General features: G+C 35.2%; 2 protein-coding genes across 4 annotated transcripts in view; both read left to right on the top strand.

Moving 5' to 3' along the window:
- Positions 1-156: 156 nt before the first annotated feature.
- On the top strand, positions 157-2946 carry si:dkey-85n7.8 (COX8 domain-containing protein). Its single transcript, XM_041275067.1, has 2 exons — positions 157-322; positions 2603-2946. The coding sequence occupies exons 1-2, from the start codon at positions 203-205 to the stop codon at positions 2693-2695; spliced, it is 213 nt and encodes a 70-aa protein (XP_041131001.1). The 5' UTR covers positions 157-202; the 3' UTR covers positions 2696-2946.
- Positions 2947-6255: 3309 nt separating this feature from the next.
- Positions 6256-15786, top strand: part of LOC121330424 (protein unc-79 homolog) — a 56044-nt gene continuing 46513 nt past the window's right edge. For 2 of the 3 annotated variants that reach the window (XM_041276946.1, XM_041276945.1), the window contains exons 1-6: positions 6256-6347; positions 8272-8392; positions 12896-13200; positions 14556-14726; positions 15238-15333; positions 15729-15784. In XM_041276946.1, coding sequence (XP_041132880.1) covers positions 6326-6347; positions 8272-8392; positions 12896-13200; positions 14556-14726; positions 15238-15333; positions 15729-15784 — 771 coding nt within the window. In that variant the 5' untranslated portion in view covers positions 6256-6325. The remainder of the gene's footprint in view (positions 6348-8271; positions 8393-12895; positions 13201-14555; positions 14727-15237; positions 15334-15728; positions 15785-15786) is intronic. The other variant, XM_041276947.1, reaches the window with a different exon arrangement.

The raw sequence follows: 15786 nt of genomic DNA, 5'->3' as shown, positions 1-15786 counted from the left end.
AACAGTCACATATATTTAAAGTAATTATTTCTCAGCATCCTCTTCCGTTATCTCTGTTAGAGTGGGAATCTCAGGATATCTCGGGGCTCCTCCCTTTTCAGAGATGGGTTAAATTGAGGCTGCAACAGGCTGTTCTCAGTACTCTCAACAGGGTTAGCCACTTGTGTCAGCAAAGTTCCAGCAGTAACCAACGTTGTGAGAGATGTCTCCCCTTTGGAAGGGGGTTGCTTCCTCTGCAGGTCTACTCAGAGGCAACAAGATGCTGGTTTTACAGAGAGCTTACATTTACAGCAAGCCTCCCAAAGACAAGATTGGTCCTGCTGTGAGTTCCACAATTTAATAATATTACTGTTCTTAACCAACATTCATTCTTTGAAATATATTGATCTACAATTGTTTATAGATGTATAATAAATGTACAACAGCAAGCTGTCGATGTACTTTACATGCAAGTCAAATAGATTTCAGTGTTTTTATGTTAATACAGTACTGACACATTGACTTTGACGTTTTAAAATGAATTCCAACGATGTTAGAAATATGTTATTTGTTAAAAGAAAATCAAACAAAATTGTTTTGACGCTAAAAAGTAATTAAAAAAAAAATCTGGCTTTTCAACTGCAAAGTATGGTTAAGAAAAATTTACAAATTAAAAAATAGAATACAGAACGTTGTTGACTAAGAACTTGAAATTAAAAGGATGCATGTTAAAATAGATAACAAACTTTCTGATATGTTGCTTCCTTTCTTTAATAGATACTTAAGTACAGGCTTTGTGCAATACTGTTAGAATATATCACTTTTTGGAGAACAAATATAATTGTGTTTCTTTCTTTCTTTCCCAGTACTTGTATAATAGTAGTAAAATGTTTTTTTGTTGCAAAATGCACATATTCTTTAAAGTGAGAGATACACAAGCAATTTTGTCTGGATTTATTTTCAGCTCAAATTTACACCAACAATCATGTCAGCAATTGACAACTTGGCCATTGTCGATTGGCAATCAAGTTGCTAGAATAGACCACACAGGTCCATTTTTCAGCATTAAGTTAATCGAAAACTGAGCAATCATGTATTCCAAATGACCCATCTCTAAGAAGCAGGCTGTCTGCTTTCAATACATAATTTGTACTTGCAATGAAAATGTGCAGGCAAGCACCAAAGACAAAACACCAGAATAATTCAATTAAGGAACAGACGATGACACACATTATCTGTAGCCTGTCTCTGAAACAGGTGACCAGATCTTCCTTAATAATGGAACAATATCAGTAACCGGAGGGGAAAAGTTTAATAATGAGACATTTACATGATACACAAACTGCAATAAAACTGGATGCACAGCCAAATGCAATTTAGAATGGTTATAGCTGCAGTATATCTGCACTATGCCCTCCAGCAAGTGTTGGGTAACATGAATACAGGACTACTGCACATGTGAAGTTTGTTGCCCGTTTTATCCCCTCCACATCCCTTGCTCACTAAATATGTTGGTATCTTTTAATAGATAATCATACCATCTTTAGAAACATGCAAACAATTTGAATGAGCAATCTGTCTCACAAATATAGGCATACCCTGGAAATAAACAATGTAAACTACCTATGAAGAGCAACTAGGTGGCAAATTTGTTCTTGTTTGCTTTTGTTTTTTAAATAAATCTGTGATTTAGCTTTAGCGAATCAAAATTAATATGCAGTTATGACAATTCATTTGAAAATGTATGTTTTGTTCCTAAAATCCTGACAAAAGATTGTCACAAGGAATCTACATAAAGAGCAACTTTTAAAACAGCTCGGATATTCACTTGCTGGGTTCAAATTCCAGTTTAGCCACTAAATGGCTGTTTGACTTACTCGGGCAAGTCCCATGACCTTTTCTGTGCACTACCGTATACAGCTGTGCTGAAGCAGGTCCCTGGTGTAATTGAAAGATTCAGCTGAGCTATGCTGGAGATGTGATTTCTAAATAAAATAAATAACCCTACTTGGCTCACAGTTGAGTTGGACTTTGAAGTAGATTTGTAGGGTTTTGGAGGATGTGGTTGTAGGAACTACATTGTTTTTTAAATGCATTTATTTGTTTAAAATATTCATATTGGGGGTTGGTTAAAACACAGCTCCTAGCTATCAGTAACTTTGATCTGTGTAGATTAAACAAGGTTTAGGAGTCAGAATGTTTGTTCAAGTGTGTTATATTATTTCACGTCTTCTTTCTTCTTCAGGGATTGAATGAAAGATGTGTTGTCTGTAGTATCAATGAATGAGTATCTCATAAGGACAACACGGGTCTTCACTGACAGTATTTGTCCATCTAAGTAAATGACTCAGTTGTTTACTGATTGGAATTGAATAACTACATACCCATTTTTTTCTGGTCTTTGTAGTCATGCCCATATTAGAGCTGACAAATTAATCAACTATTTTAACATATCGCTAATTTCAATTGTTAAAGATGCCACAGATACAATTCATAATGTAGAAAATACAAACACGAAAACAACAACAATCCACTGCACTCTATTTCCAGCATAAAAACAACATGCTTGAGAAGGAAATTAAATTTAAGTAGTCAGTTTAAGAATTTCCATTTGTTTTTACAGCAGACTCTGTTCACAATATCAGTCTTTGCCGTGACGCTGCTCACCCCTGCTGGCTGGATCCTGCACCATCTCCCTGAGTACCGCAAGAGATGATGGTGGTTCTTCAGCAACCCACCTAGGAGGAGTCGTTCATCTCAAATGCCATGTCATGCAAATGTGCAGTATGGGTGTTTGTAACATGCCACCTCTTTATCTTTGAACAATAAATCATTTATGTGGATAGAAGTGATTTTTCTTAATACAGTCACTGTTCAGGAACATATATGACAATACAATAACCAAAGCAAACAAAACCTTTATTGGCTTTTTATTACTGTATTATGTTTACTATATTAAAAGCAACAGAGCAAATTTTGAAACCGCAATAAAAGTAATACTGTTCTTTAGACACTACTACTCAGAGATATTCAATAATTTGAGAGTGTCAATCACTCTCTTGCAAGATAAGATACTCTTACTGATGCCAAAGAAATCACATAACATGGCGACCTTTCAACTCCTCTAATACACCTTCTAATGGTTATGAAAAGGTTGGGCCAGCAGACAGAAAATGGTAAAGGAGAAATACAAATAAATTAATGAATTATATTTGAGGCTACTTACCTCTCACATGAAAATGGTTTAGAAAAATATCAATATTCATCCATCAGGTTTCTCCAAGCAATACAGTATGCTATTGGACTCTGAACCAATGCTAACATGGTAAACCTCAAAGTAAACTTGATAAACAACAAGAATTACAAAAGTCTTGCACCACAGTATATTTGAACAGTGATGTTGAAGTTTTCCAATGCTTTCCTATGGGTATACTATGACTTTACCACTGAATACCATGCTTGACCATACTTCTCAGGGCTTTACAATGCCCACCTTTTCTTTACCATGCTTTCACAATATTTCAACACACTTTGCTATAGTTTTACTATTGAACACTTTTATAGGGATAATGGCCTGAAAATGTTATAATAAAAACTTTCCCCAAGGTCAGTTACTGCAGCGGCAGTAATGTTTGTAAGTAACACAAAATTACATGTCACAGAGCAACCCTCTTTCTCTCATTAGAAGTCTCCAAAACCCTCTACAGCACAGGAGAAACCTGATGATTTATGTTGTCCCCAAGGAATGTCCCTGCCAAGAGGACACAGAGAAAATAATTTGTTTTCTAACAATTGTGGAACCTGTTAATAGTATCTATTGTTACTTGCTGTTAGACCAAGTGAACCAGGGTGGCTCATAAAAATATGATTATTTATTTTGTGTTTCATTTAAAGGTGTATACTTTTCAACTTTTTTTTACTATTAAGAAACAAATATTTCTAATAATAATCAAAATGTAATATATAGAGGATTTGTGATGGCTTGAACAGTACCAGTAAGTGAAAGGAAGACAACAATCAAGGGTCCAGGTTAGTTATATCCGTCTTCATTTCTCCTACATATTTTTAAAACATGGCCTAGTTAAATGCGGCAGTTATACCACAGACACTGACTGTCTGCAATGTTTTGATTCAGTTTGGCACATTAAAATAGATGATACACTTTTTGTGACATGTTTTTAATTTATGTAAAATAATTTTGCCTTGGAAGCTCCAAACACTTGGGAATAATGGTCACAAAACATATTTTAAATAATATGAGCTTCACATATATTCATAAGGTGCTTCTAGTTAGTTCTCTACAAGGGCTTTTTGCATCATCAAAGTGAGACTGATGGTAAGAGAGTGAGATCAGTTTGGCTTATTAGTTTCAACTTCAACACCTGTGAGAGCTTAGTGTCAATTAGTGTCAATTAATTATCTGTCAAGCTATATATAATTTAAGTTCCAGGGTGCATTAGTAATAAATAGGCCACAAAAGTACTTCATGTAGAAGGCTTCAACATGAAAGATGAAACTTTGTTTAACAAACAATCTTATGTAATATTGTGACAAAGATGACAGGTGGCAGTGCAGTATACTTGATTCTAGTCAATGGGATATTAGGGAGAGTGCTGGCTGGCTGCCCCAATATGCAAATGAAGGAGTATTGAGGGTGCTGTTTTGGGATATTTTTGTCCAGTGTACCACTAAGTACCACTAAGTAGCTGACAAATATCAAAGCAACCAAAAAAAGAAAAGATAATGCAGGAATAAGTTTTACACAAGCTAGCTTTGGTATTAAGCTTTATTGTCTGACTCAATGACACTGTAAGTTGTCTGGTAATGTAATCATTTAGTAAAGGGGCACTATAGCCATCCACTGAGATTGATATTTGAAAATGGAAACTTCCTCGGCTGTCCAAGCTGATGACTATAAGAAGAGAAGCAGGTAGGGTCAGGTAAGAAGATTCATTTTAAGACAATCAATTTGTTAAGGGAATAGCTTGCTCTTCTGCCTGATGTGGGAAACATAGTTTCTTTTGGCAAGTTGTGTTAAGCAAAAAACCTTTAAGGTCATAAATTTCCTTCCTTCTCTAACAAAGCAGTGCTTATTTTTCACCAGGGGATTTTCAGAATGTAGATTGCTTCCTGTAAACCCAATAACATCCAACATTTAAAATAAATATTTAAACTAGTTTCCCTTGGCTTTGGGTCTTCTGAAATAACTATAAATGCAATCTCTCTCTCTCTCTCTCTCTCTCTCTCTCTCTCTCTCTCTCTCTCTCTCTCTCTCTCTCTCTCTCTCTCTCTCTCTCTCTCTCTCTCTCTCTCTCTCTCTCTCTCATGTAAGCAGTTATACATGTACATAAGTGGCTTTGTGTGACACCTGTTTTGAATTGTAGCAGCATATAACCTTTTCCTGTGTTGAAGATATTTTGCTTGTTTTGTACACTCACAGATAATTTGAATTTTCAAGTACAGCAATATGTAAATAAAAAAATATCGAACAGTTCCTTCCTGGTACCGAATCACTTCTGTGCAGTAGATCACATGACCTGATTGCAGCGAGAACGCTGGAGTGAGAATTGCCCTGAAGGGATTATAACGTTCTGTGTTGTTTGTGACAAAAACTGTTTGATTAGTTTTGAAATATAACGGAGGCCAATAAAGACAAAATAAAATTGAGGAGTTTAGTTGTAATTTACACAGTTAAAGACTTACAACATATTGCATTTATGCTATACAAGTTTAATGATTAATGATCGATTTTAAAATTACGGTCAATGAAATATAAACATTACAGTCTATCATTTCACAATCAAATGTGTATAAAAATGTAAGTTTAGGTCAATAATAATAAACCTAAAAGTATGTTACAAGATACGGTATATACATACGTATATCTACAGCAGGGTGGTAATTGGGCATACAATATACATGTCATTATTAGAACATGTGGGACGCGGCATTTAAAGGGTAAATAATAACAATAAATAAAAATCTAATCTCAGTCGTCCAATAAACAATCTATAAATGGCAATTTGTCAGAGATGGATTACTCCATTTGATGTAAAGGTGTAGGCAGTTCCTTTAATTTCACTTTCTAGTTTAAAAGGACAGATTTGAAACAAGAACAGGTTTTTGTATGCAGGTGGTCACAGATAAATATTTTGAGACTTGCGTTTTACACGAGTTCTGAGTTGTTGGAAGTAAGTTATTTTGTGACTGGTAACACCAAGCTTTAGTGGTATAACCAGACAGCTGGAGCGCAAGACGGTTCCTTCAATTCAGATACTAACCAGCAAATAAACTCGCACTGCAGTGATGAAACAACGTTGATGTCTGATTGTTATTAAAGCTGATCATGTCTACCAAAGCCGAGCAATGTAAGTATCACATTCAAATACAAGTAATAGCTCGCTCCTAAATGGTAATTGTCATTCTGCATTAAAAACTAAATCACGGTTGCTGCCCTTGGTGATGAAGCCGTTGTTGCTATGGCAGGTTGCAACACGTCCAACGTCGCAGAGGTTGTCAAGGGGGTGGGGAAGGGAATGGTATATTTTTCTATAAAAGAATAAACCTATTTTGTTTAATATAAGTAATGTGTAGATTGCAAAAGGTAAATAAGATTGGTAATAGAAACACAAATCTCAAGGTCGATTAGAGTGTCTTTCACACAGAAATGCAAACAATATGGAGGCAGATTTTGTAGAAATCACGTTCCACCTCTATTTATGTTTGGTTAAAACATGTTTTAAAAATAATATGTATTGTTATCACTCCTATTGTTGGCTTACCTACGTAATGTTTACACTTTAAAAATAAGTAAGTATTGTTTGGAAAGCAGCGGTGCCCCGTTTTTCTTCTCAGTACATAATTATTAATAAGTAGCTGGAACATTAATAATAATAATAATAATAAATAATAATAATAATAATAATAATAATAATAATAAAACAATGGAAGATTGTTTAACAGTGCGTTTGTGAATGTAGGCTACTTATTTTGCATTACAATGTTTGGGCCAGTTGTACACTTGTTTTTTTTTTACATTTGTGTTGGGGTATCAAATAGAGGACAGTCGTTTGTTATTAAATGTAACCCCTGAAATGTATATAAAGTGTAGGTAATTAAATGAAGTACTTGAAATACAAAATAAACAACCAACATAAAAAGAAGAGGGTAATGTGTCCTCTGTAACTTCTCTTTTACTCGTCTGTTGTTATAAACAGTATCAACCTGTTTTTGTTTGCATATTGATGCTCTTAATTGTGTGTGTATCCCTCACTCTAAACTTCTGATTTCACAATTACATTGATAGTATTTCTGGATCTTTGGGAGGAATGTACAATCATGTCATATAGAGCCATGCATATGCTGTATGTGTTTACAGGCATTTTGCATGTCATAAATATCATGTGCATGTATTTCTGCTACTCCCCTACTTGGGGAAATAGACTGGCTGGGATTACATTTGAATTATGGCCTCTCTATCCAAATACTAAAATCTTCAAAATATGCATGATCATTTTTATTTGCTTTGTTTTTTTTAATTTTTTTTTAAATCCTCTAAAAGGTTTTCAGAACCATGATGCATTTTGCTGCAAAGTTATGTTGATAATAAATGTATACCAGGTGTGCAGGATTTGAGATTTGGAGGGTAGGTAGGATACCTTTTTTTTTTAAATTGTGCATGGTATTGTAATATGGGCTGTGCTTAGAAATGAACAATAAAGCAGATATGGGAACTGGAGAGAGTTTTTTTTGTGAATCATGGAAGCAGAAAAGATATTTTGTATTTGTTTCAACTTTGATGGAACTATCATAGGGAATATTTGCTGAAATAAACTTGCCACATTCTTATACTTCTTTCACACATGAAGACTCAGAACCAGCACTGATGCAGAATTGTGGTCACAGAGCCGTCATATTGTATGCCGTCTCTGAACCACCAAGACAGCACTGAAATATCCTAACTCCTGGGTAAAATGCCAAAGTTGATTTTACATATGCCCCATGGTAGTTCCAATAAAGGTGAAACAACTTAGTAGTAAATATTTCATTTTATATGGTCACTTAAAGGCAAATTTCCCATGTTATAGACCATTATCCTTTTTAAAAAAGAAAGTAAGATAACTTATCACCTTTTTACTGCACTGTACATATTGTGTAAATGAGTCTTATGAAAATTAAATATAGTGTGTGTGTGTGTGTGTGTGTGTGTGTGTGTGTGTGTGTGTGTGTGTACACAAAACCCACAGTTGTCGTCCATGTACACATTTGTCACTCTGCTCTTTGTTTGTTTAGTTGCTTCTAAGGTACGATACTTGCAAGAGTATCACAACCGTGTGCTTCACAATATTTACCCTGTGCCATCTGGAACGGATATAGCAAACACACTGAAATACTTTTCCCAAACACTGCTAAGGTAAGTAGCAAATGCCGGAAAAAAAGCCTTTTGAATAAGGTATGTTTGTGGGGCATTGCATTTAGATCAGTGGTGGCCAAACTTTTTTCACACTGGTACAGTGTGAAAGGGCCTGTATGAGGGGAGGGTGTGGATATGTTGTAGAATTGCATAATTTAATATTATATAACAATAGAGTATATGTCCCACTATGTTTGGGTTTGCCCACTATTGATTGAGAGAAATTAAAAATGTTATTTTCCCCATTTTATCTAAAACATCTGGTCACAGTATCATACCTATAAACCAGAGCATTATGTGCTACCTCTAAGTGTGTCAGTTCCTGCAGTTTGGGAAGAGGAATGAACCCTTCGAACCCTTGGCTTGTCAGATGACCAGATTGAGTTATTGTTTTAAACTGAAAAATACAGACCAGCAGTTATTATTATTGTATTGTTGCTTTAATAAGGCAGGATATTTTTACTCTTCAGGCTCTGAATCCCCAATGTTTTATGACATTTGTCCTGATTTTGTCAGGGTATTGCTTGTATTGTCATTGTGCCTATTTCTGACTATGAAGCAGACACCCACTCACACAGTAGATACAGGGGTGAAAATTAGCAAGCTGTAGTTGCAAAACTGTTAATGGCACTACAACGAATTTGGATTCATTGCGGCAAGACGCAGTGGGAAGCCAAAAATATGTCATAGAGCTTAAACTACTGAAAAGGAATTTAGATGCATTGGAGGAGCCTATATTTGCTTTTGATGGTGCCCTGGTACAGCTTACCAAATGTCACTGTCCCCACCAGCTCACTAAATGGCACTGAATACTTGTGATACTACAGCTTAAAGGGATACTTTATCTAGAGTTTCCTGATGTTTCTTTTCTTAGCTGTTTAAACTCCTTGTAAATATTTACCACGCTTACAAACTATCCCATAAATAAATTGTTCTGACAAGACTAGTCAGGCTGGTTGTGAGATAAACTTGGTAGGGAATTATATTCAGTACTCAATGCTTAACCAAAGGACTTAACAAAGGACTAGTGTTAGTGCACAGCCTAACACTAGGATGCTTTAGTATGCTTAAGCACAAGTTGTCTTTTCAGAAGACATTTTTTTCTGGAATAGTTTCTCAGCATTGATTAATACTAATCAACAGTGGAGAGTTTTACAGAACACAGATATAAAACTAATATTAGGAAAATTATGATTTTTGGTTGGTTTCACATGCTCTGATTGGCAATCATTTTGGACTACTTAATGTTATCTCAAGTATGATAATTCAAGTGCTAATCAGGGTCTGTGAAACCAGATGATAAACTGTACCTTTAATGAATTGCCTGCAGAATAAAAAAAAGTTCAAATTGGAAATTAGCAAATACTACTTAGAAAAATGAATCATTTTCCTCTAATAGCTGATAATTATGAAATAGAAATTTAAAGCAAGCTCCATTCCACCCTGGGTATCTGCAGCAAGTTGATAAGGATGCACACATGTTTAATAAAATCAATTCAGTAAATAGGCAAACTTTTAGGCAGATCGATCCATATCTGTGAACACTGAAGCTAAAATGAAAAGAAACAGGCCCTGTATTTAAAAAAAAAAAAAGTTTTAATTGATATTCACAAAACTGTTCTAGATCACCATTTATTATTCTAAAACTCTGAAAACTACTCACAAACCCATTCATCATGCCTGACTTGTTTATCTCATGTTTATACAATCTTTATATCCTAAATAACTCCAGACTTTTGTGAATAGAGAGCATATTTTCAGTAGAATGACAATTCTGCATTTAGAGGTATTTCTCATTTGCCAGCAGAAGGCCAAGGTTTAATTAAGCAAATAATTTAAAGAGACAGTGTAGTTTAACCATGGTCCATAAGCTGCCCACAGGCAATATCATGTTCGTGTAAGTGTCACTTGTATGAAGTGCAATGCATGGTGTCTGAATGTAAATGTAGCAACCCTGAGGGAGTTGCATTGCTGCACTTCTGCCCTGACTCCCACAGACATGTGGACCCTATGTCCAGATCCAAGGGAATGACACAGTCTATGTGACACCAGACACAGATGTGTATGAAAAGTGAGGAAATACAATTACAGATGTATCCAGACTAGGGATGATCCAGTCAGTGCCACCCACAGAAATGTTTTTAAGTCATATGTGAATGTATTGTGGTATTGCATTATGAATTCTATAATCTTTGAACATTTAAAAAAATGTGTTTGAATTCATGTCACACATTTAAAATCAACAGTATATTCTTAAAAGAAAAAAAAAAAGGGAAATGATTTAATTTGCGCTAAATAAAAATGCACACACAAGTACCAACACATACAGTTTAAGAACCAATATTTTTGTAAATGATGAAACAAGCAGCCTAAAATATACTAGCTAATTCTATACTAGCTTATTCTAAACACCAAGTTCACATTATACCCAGGCAGAGAATGGAACTGGTTTAAATACTTTATGAATATGCGAGTGGTAAAAAGTTTTTAAACCCAAACTCAGGCTGACACTTTTTGGGTAATTAAAAATAGATACAGCTTAAGTTAAGTTATCAAAACCATATCAATACTGCATAAGAGTTTAAAATGTCTCATGTATGTCTCCATTGGCTACAGTATGAATCATGGTTTCTGGTATAACTTCCAGTAGATTTGTATACTATGCTGTGGTACAATATCAATGAATGTGTCATAGGCAATATATAGAGATGTGCAAAATATTCTATTTTTGTGATTAAATTAACTTCACATATAATGCTTTGTGTTTGCATTCGATTCAAGTGGGATTTGTTACATAGTGTATAAAACCACCCAATGGCTCAATATTATAATTGTGCTATTGATTTAAAATTCATTCAATAGTAAATTTTGAATATTCTGCACATCTTGAATAATATATTCATTAATAAAGGGATATGAAAAATGCATATGCTATTGCCAGGATTTACTGTATCTCATGCTACATAATGCTTTTAATGGTCAATGGTTTTAGCCACAACATTGTGTGGTTTCATTAAAAGTAAATACAAAATGTGCACATGAATGTGAACGTTTTAAATATAAAAATATTTGATATTCTTTAGTGTATAGTTTGGGCTTATTTGGAATTCACAAATGTAAGTTTCGATTTGTGTATTTCAATTGTAGTAGATTAAAAGATTAAAAAGTAAGTAGGGGGTCCGAAAATTTTAGCGTTACACATCCCCACATGTTGCTACAACTGTTTAAATAATGTACCTGTAATTTTCATTGTTAACATCCTGACAACTTTGTACTCTTATAACTTTAAAGTCTGTTTCAAAACTCTTTTCAAAATGTCCGCTCTAGTGCACTGATAGTCTAGGGATTATTGCCCACATTGTCAAACAGGTAACACAGCAGTAACGATCTGTGATGTGGTACGGAACAGAAAAACCAGAACACTTGCTGTTATGTTCATTTTTTTATTATTATTTTTTTAATCGCTCTTCCTGCGGTGATTTAGAGGACAGATCTCAAATGCTACTGCACTAGAGCGGCCATTTTGAAAAGCGTTTTGAAAAAGACTTTAAAGTTATAAGTGTAAACAAGTCCCTACAAGTTGTTAACAGTTTTAAGACTTTCTTTCTTTGAATAACCATACAATGAAATTTGTCAACATCGTTGTACAACCCCTACATATACTACCATAAAAACTTTTATTTGATATATACTATATAATTATATATATATATTATATATATATATATTGGATCAATGACTAGAGACAGCACACAAAACCTCCATTGCCATTAGATCACATGCATAATGCTACTGATCATCAATGTTAAGCAACCTCTATTATTTCTTTTTGTAGTTTTCCCTTAATGTAGTTTAGTTACATTTGTTTTTAGAACTAAATCCATATGCCTGTTGGATTTCATTATCCCCAAATGATACCTACAAGGTATCATAATTATGCATACAGACATTATTTTGGTGCAATAAACATGTGCTGTTAAGGGTTTACCTATCTGACACGCATGTTTATTTCTTGCTAAAACATGTTTCAGAGAGTGCCACCCCTATAGTTAAAACTGAAACAAACACAAGTAAAATTAAACAGCTAGTAAATCATTGGTCAACAAAAGAATTGATCAAACCAGCTGTCTTACGAGGTCAGCCTTGTGTATTGCTGTAGATAGTGGTCAAAGTTTACAATGCCCCCTCTGTCAAAGCATAGGGTTGGCACTGAAACATGTAATTTTTTATATTTTTGCTCCTTACCACCAGATAACGCATCAGATGCAGTGATCATTGCAGTTTTGCAGTAGATCTGAACCAATTTTAAAAGATCTAATAAAAAAAAAAAAAGACAAACCATCTTGCCTATCAAAAAAACAAACAAACAAACAGACAAGACACTGCATCCTATGTGGGGTTTATCTGGGGTTTTTTTATTACGTTGTCTGTAGTGTCATTTCAATGTAATGTGCTGTTTCTTTGTGTCTTTGTTGTCTCTTTTTTTCTTTATCCCTGGAACAGCATTCTATCCCGCACAGGCAAGAAGGAGAACCAGGATGTTTCCAATTTGGCAGTGCCCATGACCATGTGTCTTTTTCCTGTGCCATTCCCACTCACACCATCTCTAAGACCACAAGTCAGTTCCATCAACCCTTCAGTTACTCGCTCCCTCCTTTACAGCGTGCTGCGTGATACCCCGTCTGATCGCGGGCAACAAAGTCGGGATGCTCAGTTGTCAGATTACCCCTCTCTGGACTATCAGGGGCTCTATGTGACGCTGGTGACCATGCTTGACCTTGTACCCTTGCTCCAACATGGTCAACACGGTAAGCTGCTGCCTAAAGTGCTTGTTTGTGGGCATTGTGGACCTTCGCTATCAGGCTGCCTTTTTTAACACAGTCTCTCTAAACAGTTAACAATAAGATTTGTGTTGAAGCTTAGGCATCAAACCGCATGATGCACCAATCCAAGTCAATATTTTATCAGACTAATTTTTAAAATCTTGCATTGTTAATGATTACTCTTTAAATTTTGGTATCCGTAGGGCGTTGTTCTAAAAAGGAAATCCCTCCTATCCTGTACTGGAGGACTTTTATTTGATAGTCAATTCTTGCACGGAAGATTGAACTTTTGATGGCGTTGATAAGGCTAGTGGAGATTTTTGGATAACATTGTATGAAGATCAGTGCTTTTAATTTGCATTTATCTTGATATGCCTCCTAGGACAAGGCATTATTGCATTTTAAAATTTGATCCATGTGTTTTCCCTAAGTATGATTTGTATAGCTAAATTTATGCATTTGTGTCCCTTGAATATTTATGTATGCTGTGTTAAGGAAAAAGCGTGATAGAGAAGGCACATCAATCTGTATTGTATCTGTCTATCTTGTCTAGTATATCTGTATGTCTTTCAATTTGTTTCAGATAGAGTATTCCTGCATTATTATGGTTGTAACTGCTGTACAGAAATTGTTTTTTTAAGGGCGTGTTTAACAGATTTCCTAAGTAAGGCAAGTGAATAAACAAACTCATGAATATCTTTAAATGCATGGTTTATCCATAAAACAACTGCAGTACAAATACATTAAAGGGGACAGTACAACTAGTGAAGTTAAACTGCAAGCTACCTACCCTTTCCCTTGCCATTTTATTTGGCATTTCAATTTTTGTTTTTTTATTAATACAGATGGATTTCATCATTCAATGATTTGCAAGTTTTATTGCCCCCCAGTTTTAATGCCACCCTCACATTTGGCCAGATAGCCCCTCAGCACCAATGTGAACCAATATAAACCAAGGATATATTCATTGTAATATCACCATCCTCACTGTCCACTATCTGCCTGTTCTCAGAGTAAAGCAATTGTATGGAAATGCATTGCAGTCTCCTTCACATTACCTCCAACAAGATACTCAGAAACTGATACAATGCAGACAATGTAATGCACTCTTTGATGTTCACTGTACAGAACACACTATTGTAATTTTTGTACTGTAAAATGTATTTTATTTGAGTGACCCTCATTACTTTAGCACCCTCGTTGGGTATCTGTTCTGTAGTTGGTGGTAAAGAGGGAGGTCTGTACTATTAAGCTAATTACATTACACTGCATGTTTTTAGTTAAAAGAATGGGTAATATTAAGACAGAAAGTATTGATTTTTTTTTTCTTTTCTCTTCAGATCTTGGACAGTCCATATTTTACACAACGACTTGTCTTCTACCGTTTCTCAGTGATGATATTCTGAGCACTTTACCATACACAATGATCTCGACCTTAGCAACGTTCCCGCCATTTCTGCACAAGGACATTGTTGAATATCTTAGCACATCTTTCTTGCCAATGGCCATATGTAAGTAAATACCTGTTTCTCTGTTTTCAAAACTTAGCTAGTCAGCATTTCTTAATTGACTCCAGTTAATTTAAGAGATTCTAGCTTGTGGAATGATACCATAAATCTTATAAGCCATGTACTTTAATTTGCTTTTTAGATCTCATATGTATAGTTTTATTAAAATTGTTTTAATAATGATATACAATGCCATTCTAGGCTTAAGAAAGCTCTAGATTGCATGCGTTGTTTCCAAATAGTTACTGTTTCACTAGGTAATTTTACTTCAAACAGCACTGTCAATACATGTCACTGCCTACAAAACATGTCAGACATTAGAGGAACAGCTTGTTGGGTAATGACAGGATGGAAGGTGTTGAAGTGAGGGGCACATTTTCACTCTCCAGGTGAAATAACCAAGGCAGTGTTAGACCACTTGAAAGCAAGGTGTGCAAACAGAGCTCTGAACTTTCAGATGAGAGATGATGTAGATGTACAGGCGAGTGATTTGTTTGCAATGTGTTTTTGCTAGTGGGCTCAAACAGGAGAGGAGGAGGTGTTCCAGCCTATGTCAATCTGTCTGCCTCTTCGATGTTAATGATTGCTATGCAATACACTTCCAATCCCGGTGAGTGTGCTAAACTAAGGCTGCCTTAAGAAATACAATTTGGAATAAGAAACCAAAAAAGTTATCCCTGGTAGATTCGTTTTTCTTTTCTTTTTTTTCTGTGTAATTTAGAAACATATATTTTCCCTACAATCCTTAGCCAACCACCTATCCCACTAATTTACCATCCACTCAGAGCATCCCACAACTATAGATCAGTAGGACTCATTTTGCAGGACCAAATTTAGAGCAATGTGCATAAGGATTGCCAGGTGTTATCCGGCTGCAAACACACTCCATACACCAGGGCAGGGATTATTTTGCTGTGCGGATGCTTTTGTGTGGTGTTTCACTAGCATTGCTTTTGGTTCACAATATGTTTTGTTTCTATTAATTCACATGATGTTCTTTTTCAGTGTATCATTGTCAGTTGTTGGAATGCCTCATGAAGTACAAGCAGGAGGTCTGGAAGGT

Source organism: Polyodon spathula, chromosome 17, assembly GCF_017654505.1.
Source record: "Polyodon spathula isolate WHYD16114869_AA chromosome 17, ASM1765450v1, whole genome shotgun sequence".
NCBI lineage: Eukaryota > Metazoa > Chordata > Actinopteri > Acipenseriformes > Polyodontidae > Polyodon > Polyodon spathula.
This window is presented reverse-complemented; position numbering and strand designations above follow the sequence as displayed.

Coding starts and splice junctions, on each gene's coding strand:
- si:dkey-85n7.8 (XM_041275067.1), top strand. CDS start 203: ATGTCTCCCCTTTGGAAGGGGGTTGCTTCCTCTGCAGGTCTACTCAGA. Junction 323..2,602: donor AAGACAAGATTGGTCCTGCT/GTGAGTTCCACA, acceptor TTGTTTTTACAG/CAGACTCTGTTCACAATATC.